The sequence below is a fragment of the Sander lucioperca genome, chromosome 5 (genome assembly GCF_008315115.2).
Source record: "Sander lucioperca isolate FBNREF2018 chromosome 5, SLUC_FBN_1.2, whole genome shotgun sequence".
NCBI classification, from domain to species: domain Eukaryota; kingdom Metazoa; phylum Chordata; class Actinopteri; order Perciformes; family Percidae; genus Sander; species Sander lucioperca.
In genome coordinates this window covers 19,977,468-19,999,644 of record NC_050177.1, presented here as the reverse complement: position 1 = coordinate 19,999,644, position 22,177 = coordinate 19,977,468, and the positions used below count along the sequence as shown (strand labels likewise).

General features: G+C 39.8%; 1 protein-coding gene across 4 annotated transcripts; it reads left to right on the top strand.

The window, feature by feature from the left end:
* Positions 1-3,411: 3,411 nt before the first annotated feature.
* On the top strand, positions 3,412-21,364 carry zgc:153184 (uncharacterized protein LOC751652 homolog). Of its 4 annotated transcripts, none has more exons than XM_031297511.2 (6): positions 3,412-3,636; positions 17,548-17,634; positions 17,832-17,903; positions 18,276-18,344; positions 19,420-19,587; positions 20,251-21,364. In XM_031297511.2, exons 1-6 carry the CDS (start codon positions 3,445-3,447, stop codon positions 20,662-20,664), a joined length of 1,002 nt encoding a protein of 333 aa, XP_031153371.1. In that variant the 5' UTR covers positions 3,412-3,444; the 3' UTR covers positions 20,665-21,364. The 4 variants fall into 4 exon arrangements, with proteins under 4 accessions (XP_031153371.1, XP_031153368.1, XP_031153370.1 ...); XM_031297508.2 differs by having other exon boundaries at positions 19,375-19,587; XM_031297510.2 differs by having other exon boundaries at positions 18,273-18,344.
* Positions 21,365-22,177: the final 813 nt, after the last annotated feature.

The following is a 22,177-nucleotide window of genomic DNA, read 5'->3' as shown; positions in this document are numbered from 1 at the left end:
GGCTTACTGAGAGAAATATGACACAGAATCGATTTGTCCGTCAATTTGAAACCTATGAAACCAGATCACAACTTGCTTTAGGCTATTTGACAAGTAAACAAAAAGATTAAATAAATAATAACCGTTTTAGGCTTTGATGAGGATCAGAATACATTTTCAGATTCAGATTCAGCAGTTAATTTACCAAACCTTTGGTCAATAATAACGTTAGCCCCTAGAGTCGCTCCGGAGTACTTGTATTTAACGTTACTGTTGTAAATACCAGTCACGCAGAGCCGTCTCTGCACTCACGGCCTGATCCCCTCCCTCCTCTCCTGAAAGTTGTAAGTCTTCTGGTAGCTGTGCCAAGAGAAATCGCAATCATTCCCAATCTTGCAGAGACGGAGAGTGTAGGTATATGTAAGGAGATAACATAGGCACAGGCTAATTATTGCTAACTAAAATGCTAGTTAACATTATTAATTAAACTTAAACAGCAAATGTAAGTCGAAACTGCCTGCGAGCTTCTCCTGTACTGTATGGTAATTCCTCTACTATACGACAGTAAGTCGCGTGGTTATGACACAATTGTTAGCCTATTTTTACAAAAACGTCTTCTACGGAGCCATAACGTGAGATACAAGGTAATGGAGACTTTTATACATTGTCATGTTTCTTTAGAAATAAACAATGGATGAATAGAGTCTTTAAACGCTTCAGATGTAAAGTTATTCTCTGTCAAAGTGGCACCAAAATGAATGGCAGTCAATGGAATGCTAACGGGAGGTGATGGCTTGGTAGCATCAAAATGGCGCCGTAGGAGCTACGCGTTCCGGGGAGAGGCTTACCCCCTTGGGTTCCTCACATGGTCAGTTTCTCGTTTCCTTTTCCTTGACTCTTCCGGCCGCACTTTCTTTGTTGTCGTCGTCGACTCTGCCAATGATTCACATCTGAAATGCGTGCTAGTGTCTTCCATAGAGGCTGCTTAATATGAAGTTGATGTATGTGACGTGCCGTAAAACAATTTGTGATTGTCGTGAGATTTGGCGGGGCGCCACCTTCCAAACTTGCATTGCTGGTTCTGCCAGCGCGGTCCTCTCCTGCTTTGCTATTGGGATGATTCACTCTACTACGAGTTGGTTAACCATCAAAAGGACTTTGAAGCTGTTATATTAAGGTAAAAATATTGCATAGTGTGCCTTTAAGTGACTGATACGGAGAATTCGCCTCTGAAAACGATTCTTTCTAAAAACTCCGGCCAGAGTGTCCGTGAGACAAACGGAGGTTTAAGCAGCCGAGGAAGTGAGGAAGAGAAGAGAGAGGAAGTGATTCGTTGCTGTTGTTGCTATTTTCGGGATTCTGATTGACTAACAAGGACTTGAGGTCCTTGTTACACTGCCACCTACAGGTTTGGCATGCTCTTGACTGCATTTACAGCATATATACACGGGTACATGTAAATGAACACTTTTCTGAAAACTGACAGATGTGCATGATGTTATTTTTGAAAACGGAGAGGTTGAAATGTCCGTTTATGAAAATAGCCGGCCACATGTGAACGTAGCATGACTCTCCTTCCTCCTAGCCCCAAGCAGGACAGCAGTGTAACTCCCAGATCTTTCATCCTTACATGAAAACTCAAAATTAAAATTATTGACTAAAAAAGCAGCTAATAATATATATAGTATACAATTTCACATGTTTGCCTGTGAGTGTCCTGGACTTGCATCATAGGAAAAAAACAGAGAATCTGCAACTTGCAGTACATTCAGAAGAAGATGCATTAGAAATGTGTGACAACGAAAGCTAACTCTTGCAATGCACGTGTTAACATAGTTGCAGGTGCAGGTGAGGCTTAGGCATTTCAGATATATGGTTTTTTTTGGTATATGGTTCACGCATGAAAACTCCTTTATCCTCACATTTCTTTCATTACATTAAATTAGACTAGACAGGAATAATTTGCATTTAACTATTATCAGGGCTGAATGTCCTGACCTTTGAACTCATGTGTTTGCTTGTAGATATTGAGGATGTTGTGTTTTTAAGTTGGTCTAATTTTTCTAATTCAGTCAAATGAAGTTTTAGAGACCCTGCAGGAATTGTAGGGAAGTTTTAATGACATCATAGAATATGAAAAATATAAGTCATATAAAGAAACCAGGCACACAAGTGCCTAAAGGAATATTAAATAGATGTTTTTTTATCAGGGTGAACATACTGTGAAGTACCAGCTAAATAGCTAAACTCAACCCCCATACTGTAGGTTTCTATGCACAGCACAATTATACACACACTGCTGTGGTTGGTGATGCCCCACCTCACACAGCTGAGTCAAAACAGACAGCCATTTACAAAAATACTGCCTTCAAAATAAAAGTATAAATATTTGTAAGCATGGAGGGAAATTCTAGCTATAAAATAGATATCATATATGTACTTTCCCTAAATGTACTTTCCAGGTGAAAGTACATATAAGGTTTGAAACGGTTAATAGAAAAGTTTGTCTGTTATCTAAAAGTTACATTGGGCTGAAATCTGGTGCTACACTGCACACTACATACACTCTGTGGATTGAAATTTTCAAAGTGTTGCTTATATGGCCACATTTTAATCAATAATGTCACAGCAGCAGTTTGCTGACAAAGGCTAAATACATGGGACTTAATTCATTTGGTTGTGGCCAGGAGTAAAACATCTGTGCATGAAAGTTTTGGCTCATAGATAGCAGACCTGCAGCTATGATTGATTGCTAAATTGACTGAAAAGTTTAGTGAGACAAACAAAGTTTTTGCCCCATTTTTCATGCAATTATGATTTCTGCCGTGCATTGAGCGTTAAAGCTCCATATATATTTATATATGTTAAAATGCTATCTAATTTTTAATTCCAGTTTGCATCTGCCAAACTTCCCAACTTAAAGAATAAATAAATAAAAACTATGTAGGCCCCAGAAGTTTAATAGATAGATAGATAGATAGATAGATACTTTATTGATCCCCAAGGGGAAATTCAAGGTCCCAGTAGCTTAAAGACATCACACACAACATACACACACATCATAAACAGGATGATAAAAAAGCAAATCCACATGAATAGCATGGACAATAAAAGAAAAAATACTAAATAAAATAAAATAAAATAAAAAAATAAAAAATCCACATGAATGTACTAAGGAATGTATAAGCATGAGACGCTTTTGCAGTGACAGGCCAGGAACTGACCCTGTGATTCAGTATGAGAGTGTGTGTCATGGTGGTAGTGCAAATAGGTCCAATAGTGCAAGGATAAAGTCTAGAGACCAGCATTAAATATGGACAATATAAGAGAATAATGTAAACATAGTAATATAAAAACTGTAGCAGTGCAAGTGCAACGTTCCAGTTTTTATTCTTTTATTTTGAAAGTCTGTAGCAGAAGTAGTATTTTTTAACCTGACTGACTTGACAGTGCTGACTGAGTCAAATGCGCGTAAAAGTTGTCCACTCCTCCTGCTCGTCCATGAGCTCATTTGGCTCCAGATATAAACACAGAGTTGTGTCGGTCCCCGCTGCGCTCCTCAGTCTCTTCACAACTAGCAGGCAGTTTGCTCCAAGAGGCCGACAAACAGAAAACAAGCAGGAGGGGACGATCTCTGGCACATTCCCCAGGATGGAGGTAACAACTCTGGGACTCTGAGGCTACTTTTCTGCTGTAGCCTGTACTTTAAGGCAACTTGAACAGATGTTTTTAACATTGAATGTGGATTTGTGCAGCCATGTGTGGTTGAAATTGAAACATTACATCATTGGAGCTCAGTGAGTAACTGTGTGGTCTGTGTTACTACTGTGATATTTCTGGAAGGACTAGGGCCTGTCTGTGAAAACGTTTAACAGATGAAATGCACGTGTAGTTGTGTTGACTACTCATCACACTTAAAGTCCCTGATCTTTACAGCGTTTACCTCTTAACTTTGATATCTTATATAATACTATATTTTTTACTTATGACAAACAATTTTGGCTATGATATCTATTATATTTTGCGTGAATGTTATAGACTAGTTGCATGTTGTCTTTATGACGGAATTTTAGACTTTCTAAAAAGATGACTGCACTTCTCTTTCCTGAGGGTGTAGTTGTTCTGTTACACACACACACACACACACACACACACACACACACACACACACACACACACCTTATATAGGCTGTTCAGTATGCTGAACACTCAGCATACTGAATGCTCAGTATGTCTGAGCTTTACGCTGATATGGTTTAAAAGTAGGTTTGTGGTAAGGACTTCATAACAAGTAACCACAGGGTTAGTGGAGGGAAATGGAGCTGACAGAACATCTGTCACGAGCCTGTGTTTGTGCGCTGTAATACAAGTGTGAAGTAAATGTCATTAGTTGATTTAGTCTTCGCTGTAAGTCTGCATTTTGCTTGTGAGTCTGAACATCCTCCATGTCCCACCCATCGTACCCTCAGCTGACAAGCCATGCTTTCTCCTCTCAAAGGCCAAACTGCCTTTACCCACTTGCAGCTAAAAAAGAAGAGTGTGCTTCTTCATGGTATAAGACGCCTGTCTGTTTTTCCCGCAGTTTGCTCATAGGTTTGTGGCCTCCTCCCTCCAAAACAAGATGTTCCCTACTAACTTTTAACATCTTTTTCAAGTATTTAAAGTCATGTGGCAAATGGGAAGAGAAACGCCCATTTCTTCCCCCACAGCACGTGAGGGAGCACATTAGTAATCTGCCACAGAACTACTCTCACATACTTTATACCACTCAACGTTAGGACACAGATATAGGCTTTAGACCAGATCAGCTTGGATTTATGACCTTATTCCTCTTCCCCTGTTGCCAAAGTTGAGAGTAAAGAATTTGGACTGCACCCAAATCTGGAAAAGATGAAAGAATGATAAAAAAAAAGATAGAGCGGGGGGCTTTCTTAGGTTAAAAAAAACAACAACAATCTGATAAGGTTGAACCTGTACAAGCAAGCTGAACACTGAGATGGAGAATGCCAATTCCAACTATTATTGTTTGTGACTCTGGCTTTTTCTCACAAACCCAGCTCAGATCTCACAAGCTCAGTTTCTAACTAGAAGCTAATAGCCTAGCCCTAGCAAGTCATTGAGCGGCTGATGACAATGAGCTGCTCTGCAATGTAAATTTAAACTGAGTGCTTACGTGCCACTTCTTAACTATCTGATCTTGGTGAACGACTACCTAACCAAGGGTTTAAAATGTAAGCATTACTCAGTGATTTCATGGTCTATTTCTCACCTCAGATTTATTCATACAAGAAATTGGTATGTTGCTGCTGTTGATAAAATTGATGTGACACAACTGGTTTCCTGTTTGCTGAGAATTTACAACAGTAAACAATCTGACGCCTGAAATGAATTTGTGCAAAATGTATCAGTTCTCCCAGATGTTAGCTGTTGGGAATGGGAGGCTTTTGTCTGCTGCAGCCTTGGTTTGAGTTTGATCGGATGGGATTTTTGCTTGCTGCGTTTTGCCTAAAGCACCTGTAAACAAGCGTTAAACTAACCTGTAAAGTCAGTCTCGCACTCACCGTTATTTAAGCTGCTTCGGCTTTATGCTTTGACATTAGGCCTGTCACAATAACAAATTTTGCTGGATGATAAATTGTCCCAGAAATTATTGCGATAAACAATAATATCATCGTTCCGAGACCATTTTCATCTAATATAATGATAATGGCATAATAATGCAGGTACACCTTTTCAAAGATCAATGAACTTGTATTTCTAAAGAATATTTAACACTGGAACTGGAAGACCTTTTAAATATCCACAATATGTCTTTGATCTCCTTTTTAGTATGTTGTCTTTCACGCTGTTGTACAGTTGTGGAATTACCGTTTGTGACACGTATGTTCTCCCAGGCAATTCATACTGGCTGTCAAATGTTTGCAGCATTCCTCGAGTGTTTGTGCGATAGACTACAGATTCTGTACTACATTTAACAATTATTTATTAAACACTACATATTAAATTTAAATAATATGTAATTAATGAATTATATCTATCTATATCTATGTGGCTATCTGCCACATGGCGAATAAATGTTTGTATCAAAATAGTTCTGTTTTTCAGTCTTCATTTTGGCGAAGGTGCAGCTACTTTCTTCTGCTCCTCTGCTGTCTGCAGGTCGGAGCTTCGCGGGGGCGGGCCGACACCCACACACCCACACCCACATACCCACACCCACATACCCACACCCACACCCACACCCACACCCAAACACTGGCGCACACAAAAACTGGCGCACACACCAGATGACAGCTGCCACGTCACTTCTGTTTACTGATAGCTATCGTTTACCTCAGGCTAATTAATTAGCTGGTAAGTGGCGATTTTTGGCAGCCAGCCTTCCAAAAGAAAGCACAATGAAATTAAATAACCAATCATTAACCGTTGACCGACAAGCAGCTAACGGAGTCTCAGTTCACCGCCTGGGAACCTCTGACACACTTTCCGTGTCCACGGACAGCTGTAGGCTTGTACCATTAATGTTCTGTGCATTGTCGGACACATGCAGCCCTTTCCTGAAACCGCTTGCGAGACTGACAAGTCCACAGCGGCGTGTTTGTCCGACTGTCTCCACCACCAGGAGTCCCGCCTCCCCACACAAAGACATTATCGCGGCCGGAAAAATTATCAAGCTCATTTTTTTTATCGTGCGATTGATTTATTGACTATCGCGACAGGCCTAGATGACATCACCTGTTAGTTTAATAGGTTCTGTTATTAAAAGTTGTTCATGTTCGCAAACATTGATTTACAACTGCAGCAAGCAAGTCTTAAGAGGAGATTGCCGCATGGAAATTGTTGAATTTTGTGTTTCCTGTTTTGCAAGCTAGTGAAATGACAAATTGGAATTTTTGTGCATTTGCGTGTGTTTGTGTGTACGACGTGCGTGCATGCACCTGAGGATTTGTACTGCCTGTGTGTTGGGTTGTGGAGTAGGGGAGTGGTGGTTTTCCTTTAATGGGAAAAACAACACCACAGCTATAGGAGTGAGTATTTTGGATTGCCTTGCCAACCATATGGTGTGCACATTTATTATGTAATCCATAGTAAAGTTAAGAGACCAATAACAGAGGGACTCTGTACCAGCCAGATGTTTGCTAATGAGTCAGGTTTTTTTTCCATTTTGCTTTACAGCCGCATGTCATTTAAATAGTGTCCCACTATTATAGGGCTGCAACTAACGATTATTTTAATGGTGGATTAATCTGTCAATTATTTTCTCGGTTAGTTGTTTTGGTCTGTAAAATGAATAATTAAAAAATTGTGAAAAATGTTGATCAGTGTTTCCCAAAGCCCAAGATGACGTCCTAAAATGTCTTGTTTTGTTCACAACTCAAAGATATTCAGTTTACTGTCACAGAGGTGTGAAGAAACTAGAAAATATTCACATTTATGGAGCTTTTTTTTTTTCTTTTAAAAAAACCCGACTCAAACCGATTAAACAATTATCAAAATAGTTGGCGATTCATTTAAAGGTCCAGTGTGTAACGAGTTTAGTTGTTCATTATCAAAATCTGTGTTGCCCGTTCACAAACTTCTCCTTTTTCATGAATATTTACCACCACCATCAATTCCAAGTATTCCTTTTGGCTTGAAATTTAACATTTGCATTTGCATGAACTGGGGTAGACGCTCCATATTCATGCGCCATCTTGAAATACGTTAGCCGGTAAGGGACATACAGGACATACTGCTCCGCCTTTCGCGTTTTCGCTGTCACACGATAAACTCACAGGTGCTGCTTATGGGTATTGTAGCTTCCCGGCCCCGGCAAGTTTGAAGAAGGAAACATGGATGACCACACGTATTCAAAATCCAAATTTCAGGAACAGGAGTCTTCTTCTTCGCCCAGAAAAAGAAAAAGGAGATTGAAAAGAGCAAGAGACCTGCTTTTTGAAGCGTGAAGGCTACCGTGGCTGTAATACGTGAGAGAGTTGATTGCGATATATGATCTCAACGCTAAATGGGAGAAACTCCTACACATTGGACCTTTAATAGTTGACAAATAATGAATGGATTAAATGACTGGATTAAGATTTGCAGCTCTACACTATTATGTTAAGCATTGTTATCAATTTTATTATAAACCAATACTTCTATCCCTACTACTTGTACTACAACTACTACTTGCACTTCAGTAAGTAACCTAGAACCAGTATATAGTCCAGGGTCACTCACGGTAAATAAAAACAGTACTGTAGCGTCCTTCGAAGCTTTTTGTGATTACAGTATGACACAGGGTAAAAACATCTGCTGCTAGTATGTTCAGAGCTTATCTGAACTGGACATGAAGTGACAGATCCAGTCTGTGGTGTTTGCTGAGGCTGTATATTGAACTATGTGTGTTTCAGAGCAGTATGACTGGTTCACTCTGGCCTTAACGTAAAACAGACACCTAACTGACCGTGAAGCTCAGTGGAATGCAAAAGCATCAGCATCAAGGAAAGCCTACGAAACTTTAGCCCATTATAAGTCACGGTGCAGTTATGGTTGGATCTGTGTTCAGAGTGTGTATGAAATGTGTAAATGTCATCTCATTTTAGAGCGTATACAATTCATTAAAGTCGTGCGATTTTAAAGCACTTCTGAGGCATGATAAGATGAGCTGGATGAAGAGCACATATTGATTGATAGGACAAACCACCAGAATCTCATGTGACATTAATTTGGCTTCCGCTGATGCTTCCTGTTGTGGCTTTTTTCATAACATCCTGCAAACCACATCAGCTTTCTCTGATATTGTTTCTGTCAACATACGGGAACTCTGTCGTCTTCTGAAACCAGCACTTTGCAGTGGCAAAAATATATGGTAATTGCAAAATCAGTTGGATATTGATATTATATATAATATATAAATATTCAGAATTTCACAGTAGTAGTAGTTCTTTTCACTGTTTGGCAACATGCTGTCTTGTATGTCCAAAACCGTTGTTTTAAGCCAATTTAAAAACATTTAATTGAGCTATTGACCTCAGATGAAATCACCTCGTCACTGTGTAAGTATTTGTAAAACCCACAGACCGACGTAAAGGGTGACCAATAGTATTGATTTATGAAAAAAAAAAAAAAAAAAAAAAAATGAAATGTGGAGATACGAGGTTTCTACCCGACAGAGCCGAAATTTAGTGGTGATAACAGATAACAGTGTGAAAACTAAAACTTGTTTTGGGCAAAATGAACTGTTGTTGCCATGTAAGTTAGCCTACACTTAGTCTATATCCATTATGTTCCACTTCCGGGATTGCTCCGTTGCCGACGAAAATTCCGCTGGATTTCACTCATTTAGGCCGGATATCCGCAGTGCTGTGGAAGAAGGTCTGGCAACGCGAAACTAGCCTACACTCATCATAAAAAAAATAGTTCAAACTTGCACTAAAATAGAGCTGCAACTAACGGATTATTTTCATTGTTGGTTAATCTGTCAATTATTTTCTCGATTAAGTGATTAGTTAAAGAAACTAGAAAATATTCATATTTTAGGAAGGTGGAATTGGAGAACCTTTTTTTTTTTAATTAAAGATGACCCAAACTGATTAATCGATTATCAAAATATTTGGCGATTTTTTTTTATTTTTTTTTTTATTTTTTTTTTTATTTTAGGGTTGACAACTAATTGATTTATCTTTGCAGATCTACATAAATGACTAAGGTGATATTTATTTTGCTGTTGACTGCAGCGGCCGTTAAAGCACATTGAAAGCGGTGTTAATGCGTCACAAATGCACTAATAAAAGCTAAGGAGAAGAAGACCTGTGGTCGAGGTAAACTGATATCACGCGATACTTCCTGACACTGAGGCTGGCGGCTCGCCGGCTGAAAGTTGCAAGGGTGGTTTTTCAGCTCACAGGCACATTCAACTCGAAAAAAAGTCATAGAACCATTCCAATGACTCTGAAGCTGTTCAGTTAAGGTAAATTAAGCTAAAAAAAACTGCATAGTTCCCCTTTAATCTGGTTCAGCAGCGCTGTGTACCCTGAAGGCGATGACATACGGTACAACCTGAAACATTTTCACCAGGCTCACTGTCTTTGGAGATTGCAGTGTGCTCAAACTTGCTGACTGAAGCATTTAAATTGTTTGTAGTAACTGTGATATCGCCTGCAGTAAAATACCATTCTAAAATATAGTGGTTGTGTTGTCAATATATTGGTTTGTTGCCTGTATTTACATCTCCTCGAGTCTCTTTCGAAGTAGTTGTGTGGAAGCTTGGTTGGTTGGACAATTTGTGCACCTTTTAGGACCAATCAAATGGTTTATAAAGCCTCATAATTCCTTAGCTGCTTTTTATTGCAGACAAGTGGTTGTTATTTTCTTAAACATTGTTATAGTTGGTTGCCATTACAGGCCCTCACACGATACATGAAGTGTGTTTTTCTCGGAATCCTCCTATCAGTCAGACCCTGCCCCTTTTTCAGTCTGAAGTAGTGTGTGGCGCTGAGAGATAGCCTGGGTGGGAACTATTTTACGGACAAGATAGTGAGGAGGACACTGTGATCTGTGAAAGAAAAACACACATGCTGTTGGCTTTCAAGAAAGTTATGTCACTGATAGATACATGTAGGCTGAAGCAGCCTGAGTCAGCCTTGAAGCTGTCTGAGACATCTGCAGATTGTCAAACATGTTGAATTTAGTCAGTATTTTAAAGTCTACAAACGTGAGATACGTGCAGACAGGATTTTAAGAACAGTGAACCAGACAGGAAGTGGAAACTCCAAAAAAACAATATCATCATGACTTTATAACTCACTGTTAACCTATACTGCCTGCACCTCCTCAACCACCCTCCTCTAAATTTGGCATCGAGCCATGCTCTTTATTTCCTTCTTTGGCAGAAAGGAGTGCAAACATAACGAGAGCTAGAAGCTGCTTGTACATTGCATGGGCCATTCTTTCAAACCCACATTTAACATTTTGTGAAATATTGAGAACTTTCTTGAGAAACCAAGACAACTCAGAACTATAGAGAAGTCCACAATGTCAGTAGAGTGGCTTGGAAACTGGACTGTGACATGTGGCCTTTCCATTATACATAAGGACAGCCAATCTAACCAGATCCTTAACTTCAGTAAAAGCAGCATGTAAAAATACTCCATTAGCAAGTAAAAGTCCTGCATTAAAAATGTACTACTGTAAATAGACAGAAGTGTTATCAGCAAAATGTACGCTATATATATATATATATATATATATATATATATATATATATATATATATATATATATATATATATATATATAAAAATATAAACAACTCCTCATTATGTTGAATGGTCTCTTTCAGTGTTATAGAATATTTGATCCTAAAGTTTGCAATATCCTAAGTCTGCTATGGATGAATAGAAGTCAAACCCTGTGGTGGTGATGTATATCAGCTGAAATGATGCTACGTTGTAGCGGGGAAGGTGCAGGGCTTCACTGAATGAAGTCATCCCATGTCTGTGCTACTCAGCCTCCACGTCAACTATCCGATCCACTGTCCAGGTGGGTTTTGTCTTTGTGATTGCTGGATCAGAGTGGTTGAGAATACCGGAACACCCTGTTGAATCCCCAACAGATGCTTGTATTAAGGTTTTCTTGCTCCAAACATTTGGAGGACGTACTGTCTGCTGTGAGCTGTTAACAGTTTATGTTATCTTTTCTTACTCAGCATTCACTCTCCATTGCCCCGCCTTCTCCTATTTCCTATTGTCTGCCACACTTTTTCTTACTGTGTAATTATAGCGGCCGTTATTCCTTCTTTACATATTATATGCTTTACTTCCTCGTAAGCTTTCCACTAGTAGCTGTTGCTCAATGGGTGTAATATAAAGTACAAGACAATTTCTCCTCCATTTCAGCATCAGCAAGTCTGTGATCGACCTTGCGGTCTGTTGAAGAAACTTACACCTGACTTGATCTAGTCACACCTCATCAGCCTGGCTTGGCCAATGTGAAACGCACAAAACCAGGATGCAATGATTAGACTAGGTTGAGCCTCGCTTTTTTTCTGGATTTCTAAATTCTGCTTTTGTGAAATAACCCTCTGGTCTCTATCTTCATAATTTGATCATTGCAGTTAAATAGCATATCTGAAAAAAGCCTCTTGGGGTCTTGACTCGTTTGTTGTTGTATTTAAGAAAGACATTTTCGGTCTTGTGGGCTTTCTTTTGGAATTTTAACTTTATCGGCAGCTTTCTGTTCTCAGATCATATGGATGTATTTCCCTTTTTTTTTTTTTTCTCTGGATGCATATTATTTCATGACATATTTGCTTTCCCACCCTACAGTACAAGTCTGTGTCTGCAGCACCTCCCATTTCCTTTGAGGCAGGGGCAGTAATGTCTGGTAGATGAGGGTGTTCATTTACCTCATCCCTCTGATTGAGGGTCTTCTGTAGTCTTCACACACACACACACACACACACACACACACACACACACACACACACACACACACACACACACAACCCCCATGTAAAAACACACAAACAAAGTGCCAGTAAGGGCAGTGGAAAAATGAGATATTCAGATGAGGTCCGTCCAAAACCACATCATGTTTTCCTGGAAAGCCAGTGAGCGAGAAGGTGGCTGTCTGCTCTCGTACCACTTAACAAGTGTAGGCAGAAGGGCGCTGCTCACTGTGGTGGTTTCCCCCCTGGCAGAACACACCGACGTGTGAAAACAAAGTCTGCAGACCCAAACTGAAGCCTTGGTGATCTCCTTGAACAATCGCTAGCTCAACAGCTGTGCTTTGGTGTTTTTTATTTATCTTCACTTTCCCAGATTTCCAGTGTGTGGGGCGCACCAGCGAGAGCTTATGAGGATTGAGAGTTCCTAGAGAAGGGTTAAAGATCCTGAACCAGACATCATCTTTATCAGCTCCATGGTAGAATACATGGCCTGTTGTCTCTCTGACCACCCCGTTATATCAGGCAGATATGTTAGGATTTACTAGACTTATATCATGTGCTTCTTCTCCCCTGCCTCTGGAAATATGAATAACAGGAACAGACAGTAGCAGACTTTGTGTGATCTGTTTGTCTCTGTGTTATCTTTCCACATCTGCCGGTCATACAGAAAACCTCGTGTCTCCATCAGACTTTTCCTGCAACACATTCACACTGAAAACCACAGTCTTTTCAGGTGTGGCCATTATGGCTGGGTTAAAATAATAGATTCTTTAATAAAAATCAATTTTAGTTTGAGTGATCTGATATTGATTCATAAAATCCAGAAATCGATCTTTTAATATGCGCCTTGGGTCAAATCTTAATGTAAACATTAACCTGGTTCATTATTTAAAATATTTTGAGGGTTGCTTCTTCCTTGTACAATTTACAGCATACGTTCTCTGAGAATCTGTTTTATATCCAAGCAAGATTGGTGTTGTAACTGAAATGTCCCTAACCTAATTGATATGGAATCGGAAATGTAATCGAATCGGGACCTTGTGGATCAGAATCAAATCGATTCAGGTAGGATTGTGCAGATCCAGGACTTAGCCAAAAAATTTGAACATCAACAACTTCTCAGTCCCCCCCCCCCCCTTTCCGCTAAAGCCCAAAACGGTCTCCTAAGCCCCTCCTTCCACAAGGGAGAATGAATGCGTGTGCCTGAGCAGTGACTGACACGCAGTTAGACACCCCCCCCTGGCCCTGATTGGTGCATCTGAACAGGGAGCGGTGGATTTTTGTAAATCTCACTACAGGCTGTAGGTGGAGCCAGAGGAGCTGGATTTTTTTTTTTTTTTTTAATTACCTGCTTCATGTAGTTCTACTGGAACATAGGATCAGTTTCAGCAAATATGACAGAAAGTTAGTTTTATAAGTCTTACCTACTGCACCTTTTTAATATTAGGTTCCAAAATGTGTGCATCAATGTGGTGAAGTACCTTGATTTGTCAGTTATTTAAATTAGAGACACTTTGTATAGAATTTCTTGTGAGATAGCAGCATTATTTAGTGACATTGGTGGAGAAGAAGAATGCATTGCTGTGTCCTTTTTGATACCAGCACTACAGGGACACCAAAGTCAGCCACATAGCAGCTCCACTGCATTGCGCAAAATGTACCTCAACAGTATTAATGTATACTCCACTCGAGTGGAAACAGTGTTCACAGGGCAGCAGGCTGTCCGTGGTAACTACAGAGGCTCCTTGAGTTTCTGGAGAGGGAAAACGACCCAAGAAAAGATTTGTTATATAGGCATCGACACACGGTAGTGTCCCGTGTCTTGCACTGCAAATGTATTATCTGTGAATTAACCACAATGCATTTTTACACCTGGCCTGGGGATTCAAACCAGCAAATTATTTCATTTATAATACTTTACTATCCTCTAGGCTACCACGGTTCCCTTGACTGCCAGTTTTTCTACAAGCATGAATTGACTTTTTTGTCATGCTATTAAATAATGGAAAAGCTCTTCATATTTAAAGAATACAAATGTTTTGGCGCATTTTAGTGTGTACTGTATGTGTAACTGTAAGCAAGCAACGTCTGAAGGATCTGTTTCCATGGAAGTCAGAGTTCAGAAATAGCTTGTTTCTTTTTTAGTGTCGACACAGGCCCGGTTTTGGAGAACTTGAATCACATGGCTCGGGTACTGCTTTTAAGAAGTGTTTTTTTTTTTTTTTCTCAATGTTTCCTTGTTTAGACATGCTCAATTGCTCTGTATGCTAGATTAGTATGTTTCAGATGTGGTCTAGCATATCCAGGGACACTCTCACTCTCTCAGGAGCTGAGGGGTTACAGAGCAGAGCTGTGATCCAGGCTGCCTGCACAGTTCTGGGGCTTTTTCCCAGGCCTAGAGCCCCAGAAATAGTTTGCCCTGCTCTCTACTGCAGTGAACCAAAGATTCCCACTCTTCCACTGAGCTTGGGGTCCCAGCTGAGTTAAAAAAGCGCAATACTGATAACCAACCGCAGGCCTTGTATGGCTTATTGAATTAATGTGTCTCTTCAGTCATCTCAGTGAAATCATTTGAGTTTAACTGAGAGAAAAAGATGCTTGCCTCGATATTTTCAATTAAAAGACTAATTATTTAATTAGTTCAGATTAGTATACCTTATACATTGCCTATACTGTATGTTTTGCATAAGACAATGCCTCTGTAAAAAGGTTCTTGTTTTAAATTATAGCAGATAAAAAGCTTACTATGTCATCTGGGTATGTCACTTGCTATGCTAGACTAGTTCTGAAGTAACAGTGGAAGTTTTGATACTGTAATACATTCCTACAGTTCTTTCACATTAAATATGAATAAAACTGCTTCTATCACCTTGTCTACTGTATGCATGGTCAGTGTATTTTAAGTCGGGGAGGTATTTCCATGGAGTGTGACGTTATTTTCATTCTGCATGAAGAAGCTAATTAAAGATTAGGGCTCTCTTCAAAAGGATGCATTGAAGGATATTAATGGATCTGAAATGACTTCTTCTAAAACTAGAAAGTTGTTGAATAGTTAATGCTGCTGACGCCTTTTAAATCTTCATATAGCTCTCACGTTGTATTTAAGTCCGTTTTGCAAGTAACTGATCATTTCTAAAATAATCAAAATATGAAGAATAAACTAACTGGTCTAAATATCATCTTTGCTGGGCGCCTGGGTAGCTCACCTGGTAGAGCAAGTGCCCATATATAGAGGTTTAGTCCTCGAAGCAGCGGGCCGTGGGTTCGACTCCGCCCTGCGGCCATTTGCTGCATGTCATTCCCCCTCTGTCTCCCCTTTCATGTCTTCAGTTGTCCTATATAAATAAAGGCCTAAAATGCCCAAATATCATCTTTGCTGTACATGACCAAGTTAACAGTAACATTACGGAGGTCATCTCTAACGTATACATAAATATAAATTTTTATAAAATTTAATTTAAATAACATTAAACCATGTGTCAGGAAAAGAAGTAACTCACTGGAAAGAATAAAGAATTTATTGATTGTATGTTCGAGGGGACTGGTAGACATTTCTCCCGTGTATCATTTAAAGTTTCATGAAAACGGGAACCTTGATTTTTTTTTTTTTTTTTTTTCACCCAAAACACTTGAGCAACAATTCAAACAAACAAAGTCACTTCCTTTGCCTGCACTGCTGTGACTGGAGTTTGTGCTCCGAAGGAGGCTTTGTTTTTGAAGGGCAGGAAAGAGTTAAACAATTAAGAGGTTACAAAATAATGGTGTGGGTGGTGGGTGGTCCCTGGTGATTACTATTTATCACGGTTGAGAAAAGAGAACTCAGGAAAAGGGTTGGGATGTTGGATTAAGACACAGAGGAGGCGCAGAGAGAAGAATTAACAGAGGCACTGCAGGGCTAGCTGATGCTGTAATACGTTTGGGTGGAGGGAGCAAGGTGGTGAGGTCATGTTGAGAATAAGGGGGGGGGGAGGAAAATAAAGCTTGTGATTAAAATGTGGAATGTGTGTATCTGCGAAGCTTGGGAGATCCATGTTTCCATGGGCTACGGCTCAAACTGCAGAGCGGGAGGGGAACTGAGAGTGCACACTCAGGACATGTGACACAATTGGCAGCTGTGAGGACAGGCATGAGCTTTTTAGTGGTCAATGAAAGTAGGATGGAAATGAGCTGTAGCATCAAAGCCAGAGAGAGAACGGGAGAAGCACCAAAAGCAGTGACTGTACAATGCAAATCATTAAATGGTGACATGATGCATGAGAAATCTGCACAGTGCTGGCACAGCTCAGACTGCCGTCATGTTGTAAACAAATTTCTTCGACCTGTTCACGGTCCAATGACTGGAACCTGGAAAACAAGTGTCATACTAGAGTGTTTTCATTTTGTGCACATTTCAGGCTGCAGCCATCAGCAAACTTATCATGTAGGAAACAGATATGTGGAGTGAGTTAATGGTCATGAAAGGGCAGCGCAGAGGAGGGAAGTTTAGCAATCAGCTTGGGAATAGTGGGAGAGACAGAAAGTAAAGGGGCCAAGAAGTGATAACAGTGTGAGGTTGCAAGTACAGGTCCCTCCTGTCACAGGCTGCGGGGTGATGTTGAACAGCTGTGGAGAGAGGGGCTCACTTCCTGTGTCCAAGCCCGCAAAATATGCTCCTTAGCAGGAGAAGAGATGAGTGGGTGAGTTCCTCCAAGGAAAGCATTGAACCCAAGTTTTCTTTGTTTTGTTTCCCCCCCCCCAACCTTCCTGCTGTGTTTCTCAATCCATCTGCATTTTCTTTTTTTTACAAAAAGAGGGAAGTGAAACATGTTCTTTATCTTAGAACATCTCATTGTTCAGGTGCAAAATGGCTCTCTGCACATGTCATGCTTGGTGAGATGTATTGGTTTTTTAGCTCTCTAGTCAGCAAGTTACTGCCCTGAGTAACATCATTCAGTTGTTGTGCCTCATCTAACAGGGCAAAGGCATGTTATGCATATTTCTTCACATGCATTTAAACTAGCATTCTGTCTGAAAGTGTTACACTTTACACTCAACATATGGGAGGCAATACATCATTTTAAAATGTGACAAACTGTGTCAAGACTGTTGTTAGCATAAAGTATTTTTCAATTCTGTTTAAATGTCTTTCTTTTCCAATAGGATTCTCCAGGATCCAAGCCATCTGTGGCTGAGCTGGCTGGAAGGTTCAAAGGTCACATTCTACCAATGCCCACCTCAAATAACGAGGTACTTTATTTATATCAAATATGTTACTGTTACAGTATCCATACAATAATATACCCAGTGTGTCTAGCTGGCAAGAAAAACAGCTCTCCACATTATGTACATAGTTTATTTTCATACTTAAATGTAAAGTGGGTGAATATATATATGGACTGCTTGTGCTTACAGATTTTATTTACAATGTCTCCCCTTTTTTGTAGTTGTCATTTCGAAGAAGACCTCCGTGTTCCCTAAAGTTGCAAAGTCAAAAAGATGATAATGAAGAATCAGATGTAAGTAATGTTCTTCCTTGACTGATACATGTGCTATAAATCAGTCTTCTTGATATACAAAGGAAGTCTCCAGAAAACAGATTTGGATTTGTTTACTCTACATTTTCATTGCACCCTCACAATTTCAACACACTAGGCAGTGTACTGTTGCCAAATCCATAATTTATCTATTTTTTTTTTCTGCCTAAAACATTGGGAAAGTTGTGTTAGGAAAGTACTGCTGATTTTCTTCATAGAAAGGACTACCAAACAAACCACACTAACATGTCTTTGCATGGCACATTGTAACAAAGCACAACAACAGTGCAAAAATGTGTACATTTTGTGAAGTTGTCTTTTCATTTATTCTGGTCTGACTGCGTTCTCTAGCAGAAAACTATTGTCTCACCAAATCCCTTTAAAATCAAGATGAAGAACTCCTCCATCATTGAGAAACTTCAGGTAAAAAAACCCGTCTTGCTACATTTGAATATTTTGTGAAGGAAATGGGAAACAAAACAAATGCTTATCTCACTAATGATGTGTTATTATAGGATGTGGTATACAGGCAGAAGTAGTCAGGAGTTTGCATAATCCAGAGATCGAGATGTGTAAAGCATTACTGCCACCCACTGTTCAGTTGACATTGGTAACTGAGCTGTTTGCATGCTGAGAAAAAGGGGAAGGGCTTGTCCCTGATGCCACAATCTGCTCAGATTAATGATTTAATGGGATCATGGGCCACTCAGCCTCTAGTGAGGCTCGAACTCGCCACTATCGCTCCATTAGTTAGCAATTCACACGGTGGGCAGCCATGGGACAAAAGGGCTGCCGATTCTCCCTCTTCCTCTTCTCCCCAGTGGAGGTAGGACACTCTCCTCTAAACTTGAACAGTGATTTGGGGACTAACTCGAGATTTGATGTACTTTAGTTCTCAGACTGAATATGACAGGTGTTGTTTGTGACACTTAAAATGGAATGTCAGGCCGTCCTTCTAGCGGGTGAGTTTTTAAAGTAGGAAGGAGAGATGTGCACACCTGTATAATGCTTATATTTTCAAACTAAGTTACACATTTCAAGGAGAAATAATACCTACTTTGTGTGTGTGTGTATGTGTATGTGTGTATATATATATATATATATATATATATATATATATATATATATATATATATATATATATATATATATATATATATATATATATATATATATATATATACCCATGTATAAAGCAACATGACATTGTTTAATCTTTCCTTCACTTATATTTCCTAATAGAATGACTCTTATGTTGAATCTATGGCTCATTCTCAGAGACAATCTCAGGTTTTACTGTCATTGTAGGTTTATAGTATGTTCATTTTAAAAAGTGCTGTGTAAATACCTTTAATTCCAGTAATTAAGGACATTGTTGATTAGGTTTCATTAGAACACAATGTACTAAGGAGATTATAGTATCCAGGCTACAGGATCTTCCTTTGCTCTGTAGGCCAATCTTGCCTTGTCACCCACTGCTCTGCTGCCTTCACCCAAGAGTCCCGAGGCCAAGCTCCAGCCAGCACCGTTGTCCCCGACCACACCCGGGAGCCCGCAAAGCCCCCTGAGCCCCACCCTGCGGCGCTCACATCTGTCCAGTGAAGAGGAGGACCCAATCAGCTTTGAGAGCCCTCCTGAAGGCACCCCGCTGCCGAGCATCAACAAGGTAAACGTACAGTATCCTCTCCTTTTTATAATGCAGTTGGACAAGTTTGTGCTATTACTGAGTATCATGTTGATGAGCACGCTAGATCATGTTCTTCCAGTTAGATTGTTTTCTACTCACAGATCATTTGGAAGCATTTTTGAAACATGTAAAAACTCACATGAGTTTTTACATGTGAGGTTACTAAATCACTAAATCTAAATGTCACTAAATGACAAACATGAGCTGCTGTCACGTTAAGGCCCCTGAAGTGTTTCTCATGCTATTCACCGACTGAGCCGTGACGTCACAGCCGGACACATGGTCCCCGTCCCCATTGACGTGTCTCTCAGCGGGCGTTCTGCATATCTTCTGGTTAAGCAGTCCTTGGATAAGCTGGCGCAAGATGCCCCTGTAGTGCATGAGTACTGCTGCAAGGGGGATTGAAGATGTAATCCCCTTAGCCTAGTTACAGTAGAGTCCCTAGGTACCATTTTGTGCATTGCTTTCACGCATATGACTAGAGACTTGGACAGTTAATAGAAAATAATTTGATGATCTAAATAAATTGATATTGAATATAGGTTCTTAGCTGTCTTAAATATCTAAGTTGCCTTGAGATTTTTAAAATGTATGTACATATTCTTAATTCCCTGCTGGTTCTTACTCATCTTTTCCACACAGACTCGTGCACGGCTATCATTCAAAAGGCGCCCGCCCACGAGACAGCACAGGAGGTCAGCTGGAGAGGAGAGAGCCTCTGGGAATGCACTGTCCCCATGTGAACTGTACAGCCCGAAAGAAAATGGGGACACGGACCAGGTTTTCGATTACGGACAGCTGGAAAATCTGAAAGAAGCTGAAGAGAAGGACAGGGACTGTGAAAAACCAGAGGATGAGGTAGCAAGTGACCCAGATGACAGCGGAGATTCAGAGAAGGAGCAGGAAGCACAACAAGCCCAGAACTTTGAGGCTTTGGAGGAGGAACAGCAGCCTTCAGAGCCTTGCACTGCCCAGCAGATGGAGGGCAATGTTGAAACCAACGGGAAAGAGGAGATGTCTCGGGACGAGCACCAAGGAGGAAATGACACGGTGTGAACTGTGAATGTTTACTTTAAGAAAAAAAAATATATGAATAAGTTATTCAGTGCTTTTGATTAAGAGAACTCTTAAAATAACTCCTCAGAAAAAGTTCATTGGTTTTAAATTTCTTGATACCTGATCTTTTTAAGTCCCTCTGTCGCCCTCTCCTGGCCGTTTTACTGAACAGGTCTATAAACACTGGAGAGTTAGAAGAAGCAGCTGTTCTCTGCACATGGAATAATAAGTTTATACTGTATCCATTATCAGGCAGAGGTATTTGTGTCATATTGTATCAAGTCTGCAAGACCAAACTCCTGTTTTTATGACAAATAGCTTGTTTTTCTTTGCAAATCAAAGACATTGTTAAGAGTGCACTTCCATGTCAGAGGTATCTGTCACGTACAAAGGACTTTGGAAATACTGAATGCTGGGTTGACAAAAAGCAAAACATTATTAGATTTCATATATATATATATATATATATATATATATTAGCAGATACATACAATCTTCTGGCATCTTACCAAATCCCTTTCACTTTAGGTGAAAATTATGTACTTTGCTTATCTAGTTTTCCTTTGATGTATATCGGTCTAATTCTCCGCTTGTCTTTTAATTTGTATTCTACAAAATATCACAGTGCTACTGTGGAGAGGCTCGGGTCCTCAGCAATTATGCACAGAAATGTTAAGAAAATAAACTGCTTCCTTCTTCTGTAAAGGGAAAATATTTTTTTTTTGACATTGCATGTGTTTGGTCAATTTTTTGGGTTGAAAGAATCATAAGTCAAAATTATTAATGTAAATGAATATGGTAGGCCTGTCCGTAAAAACGTCATGCTGTGTATCCCGAGACAATTGTTTGCTAAAGACAATGTATAACGTAAAGGACTGTCTTCAGTCAAATGAGGTGTAAAAAGAAAAAAAAAAAAAAAAAAGTTGGCTTTAATGGTTTATAGAGGGTTGCCAATGCTGATAAGTGATATCATTGCTAAAGTGCAGATTTGAAAGCCCCTACACACCTCCCAGAATACCCACTCAGGTGATTGAAATGGGGTCAGCCCTATATTCCCACAGCCCTATGTTCCCACATTTCTTAGATTTTTCTTAAAATTAGGCCCTATGTTCCCACAGCCCTATGTTCCCACATTTCTAGTACATTTTCAAAATTAGGTCTTGTGTTCCTACATTTCCCTTAAATGTAAGCCCTATCCTCCCACAACATTGTTTAGGGTTAGGGGGATCAAATCTGATACAAATTTGTGAAAAAGGAAATGTGGGAACATAGGGCCTAATTTTGAAAAAAATCTTAGAAATGTGGGAACTGTGGGAACATAGGACCTAATTTTGACACAACACTTGCAAAAAAAATTCTTAGAAATGTGGGAACATAGGGCTGTGGGAACATAGGCACGCTCCCATCGAAATGACTTAATGAAATGACCCATCAGACATCTTCTCAGGGCTGTGCCTGTCTGTGTGTACAAACTGGCAGTTCGAAACTACGCTTTGATCGACATTGCACCTGT

What these genes read in the sequence shown, in the direction of transcription:
- zgc:153184 (XM_031297507.2), top strand. Translation starts at nt 3,445, where the DNA reads ATGCGCGTAAAAGTTGTCCACTCCTCCTGCTCGTCCATGAGCTCATTT. An exon ending in TGCCCACCTCAAATAACGAG is followed by an intron (nt 17,635 to 17,831) that starts GTACTTTATTTA and finishes CCTTTTTTGTAG; the next exon opens with TTGTCATTTCGAAGAAGACC. An exon ending in CGCTGCCGAGCATCAACAAG is followed by an intron (nt 19,588 to 20,250) that starts GTAAACGTACAG and finishes TTTTCCACACAG; the next exon opens with ACTCGTGCACGGCTATCATT.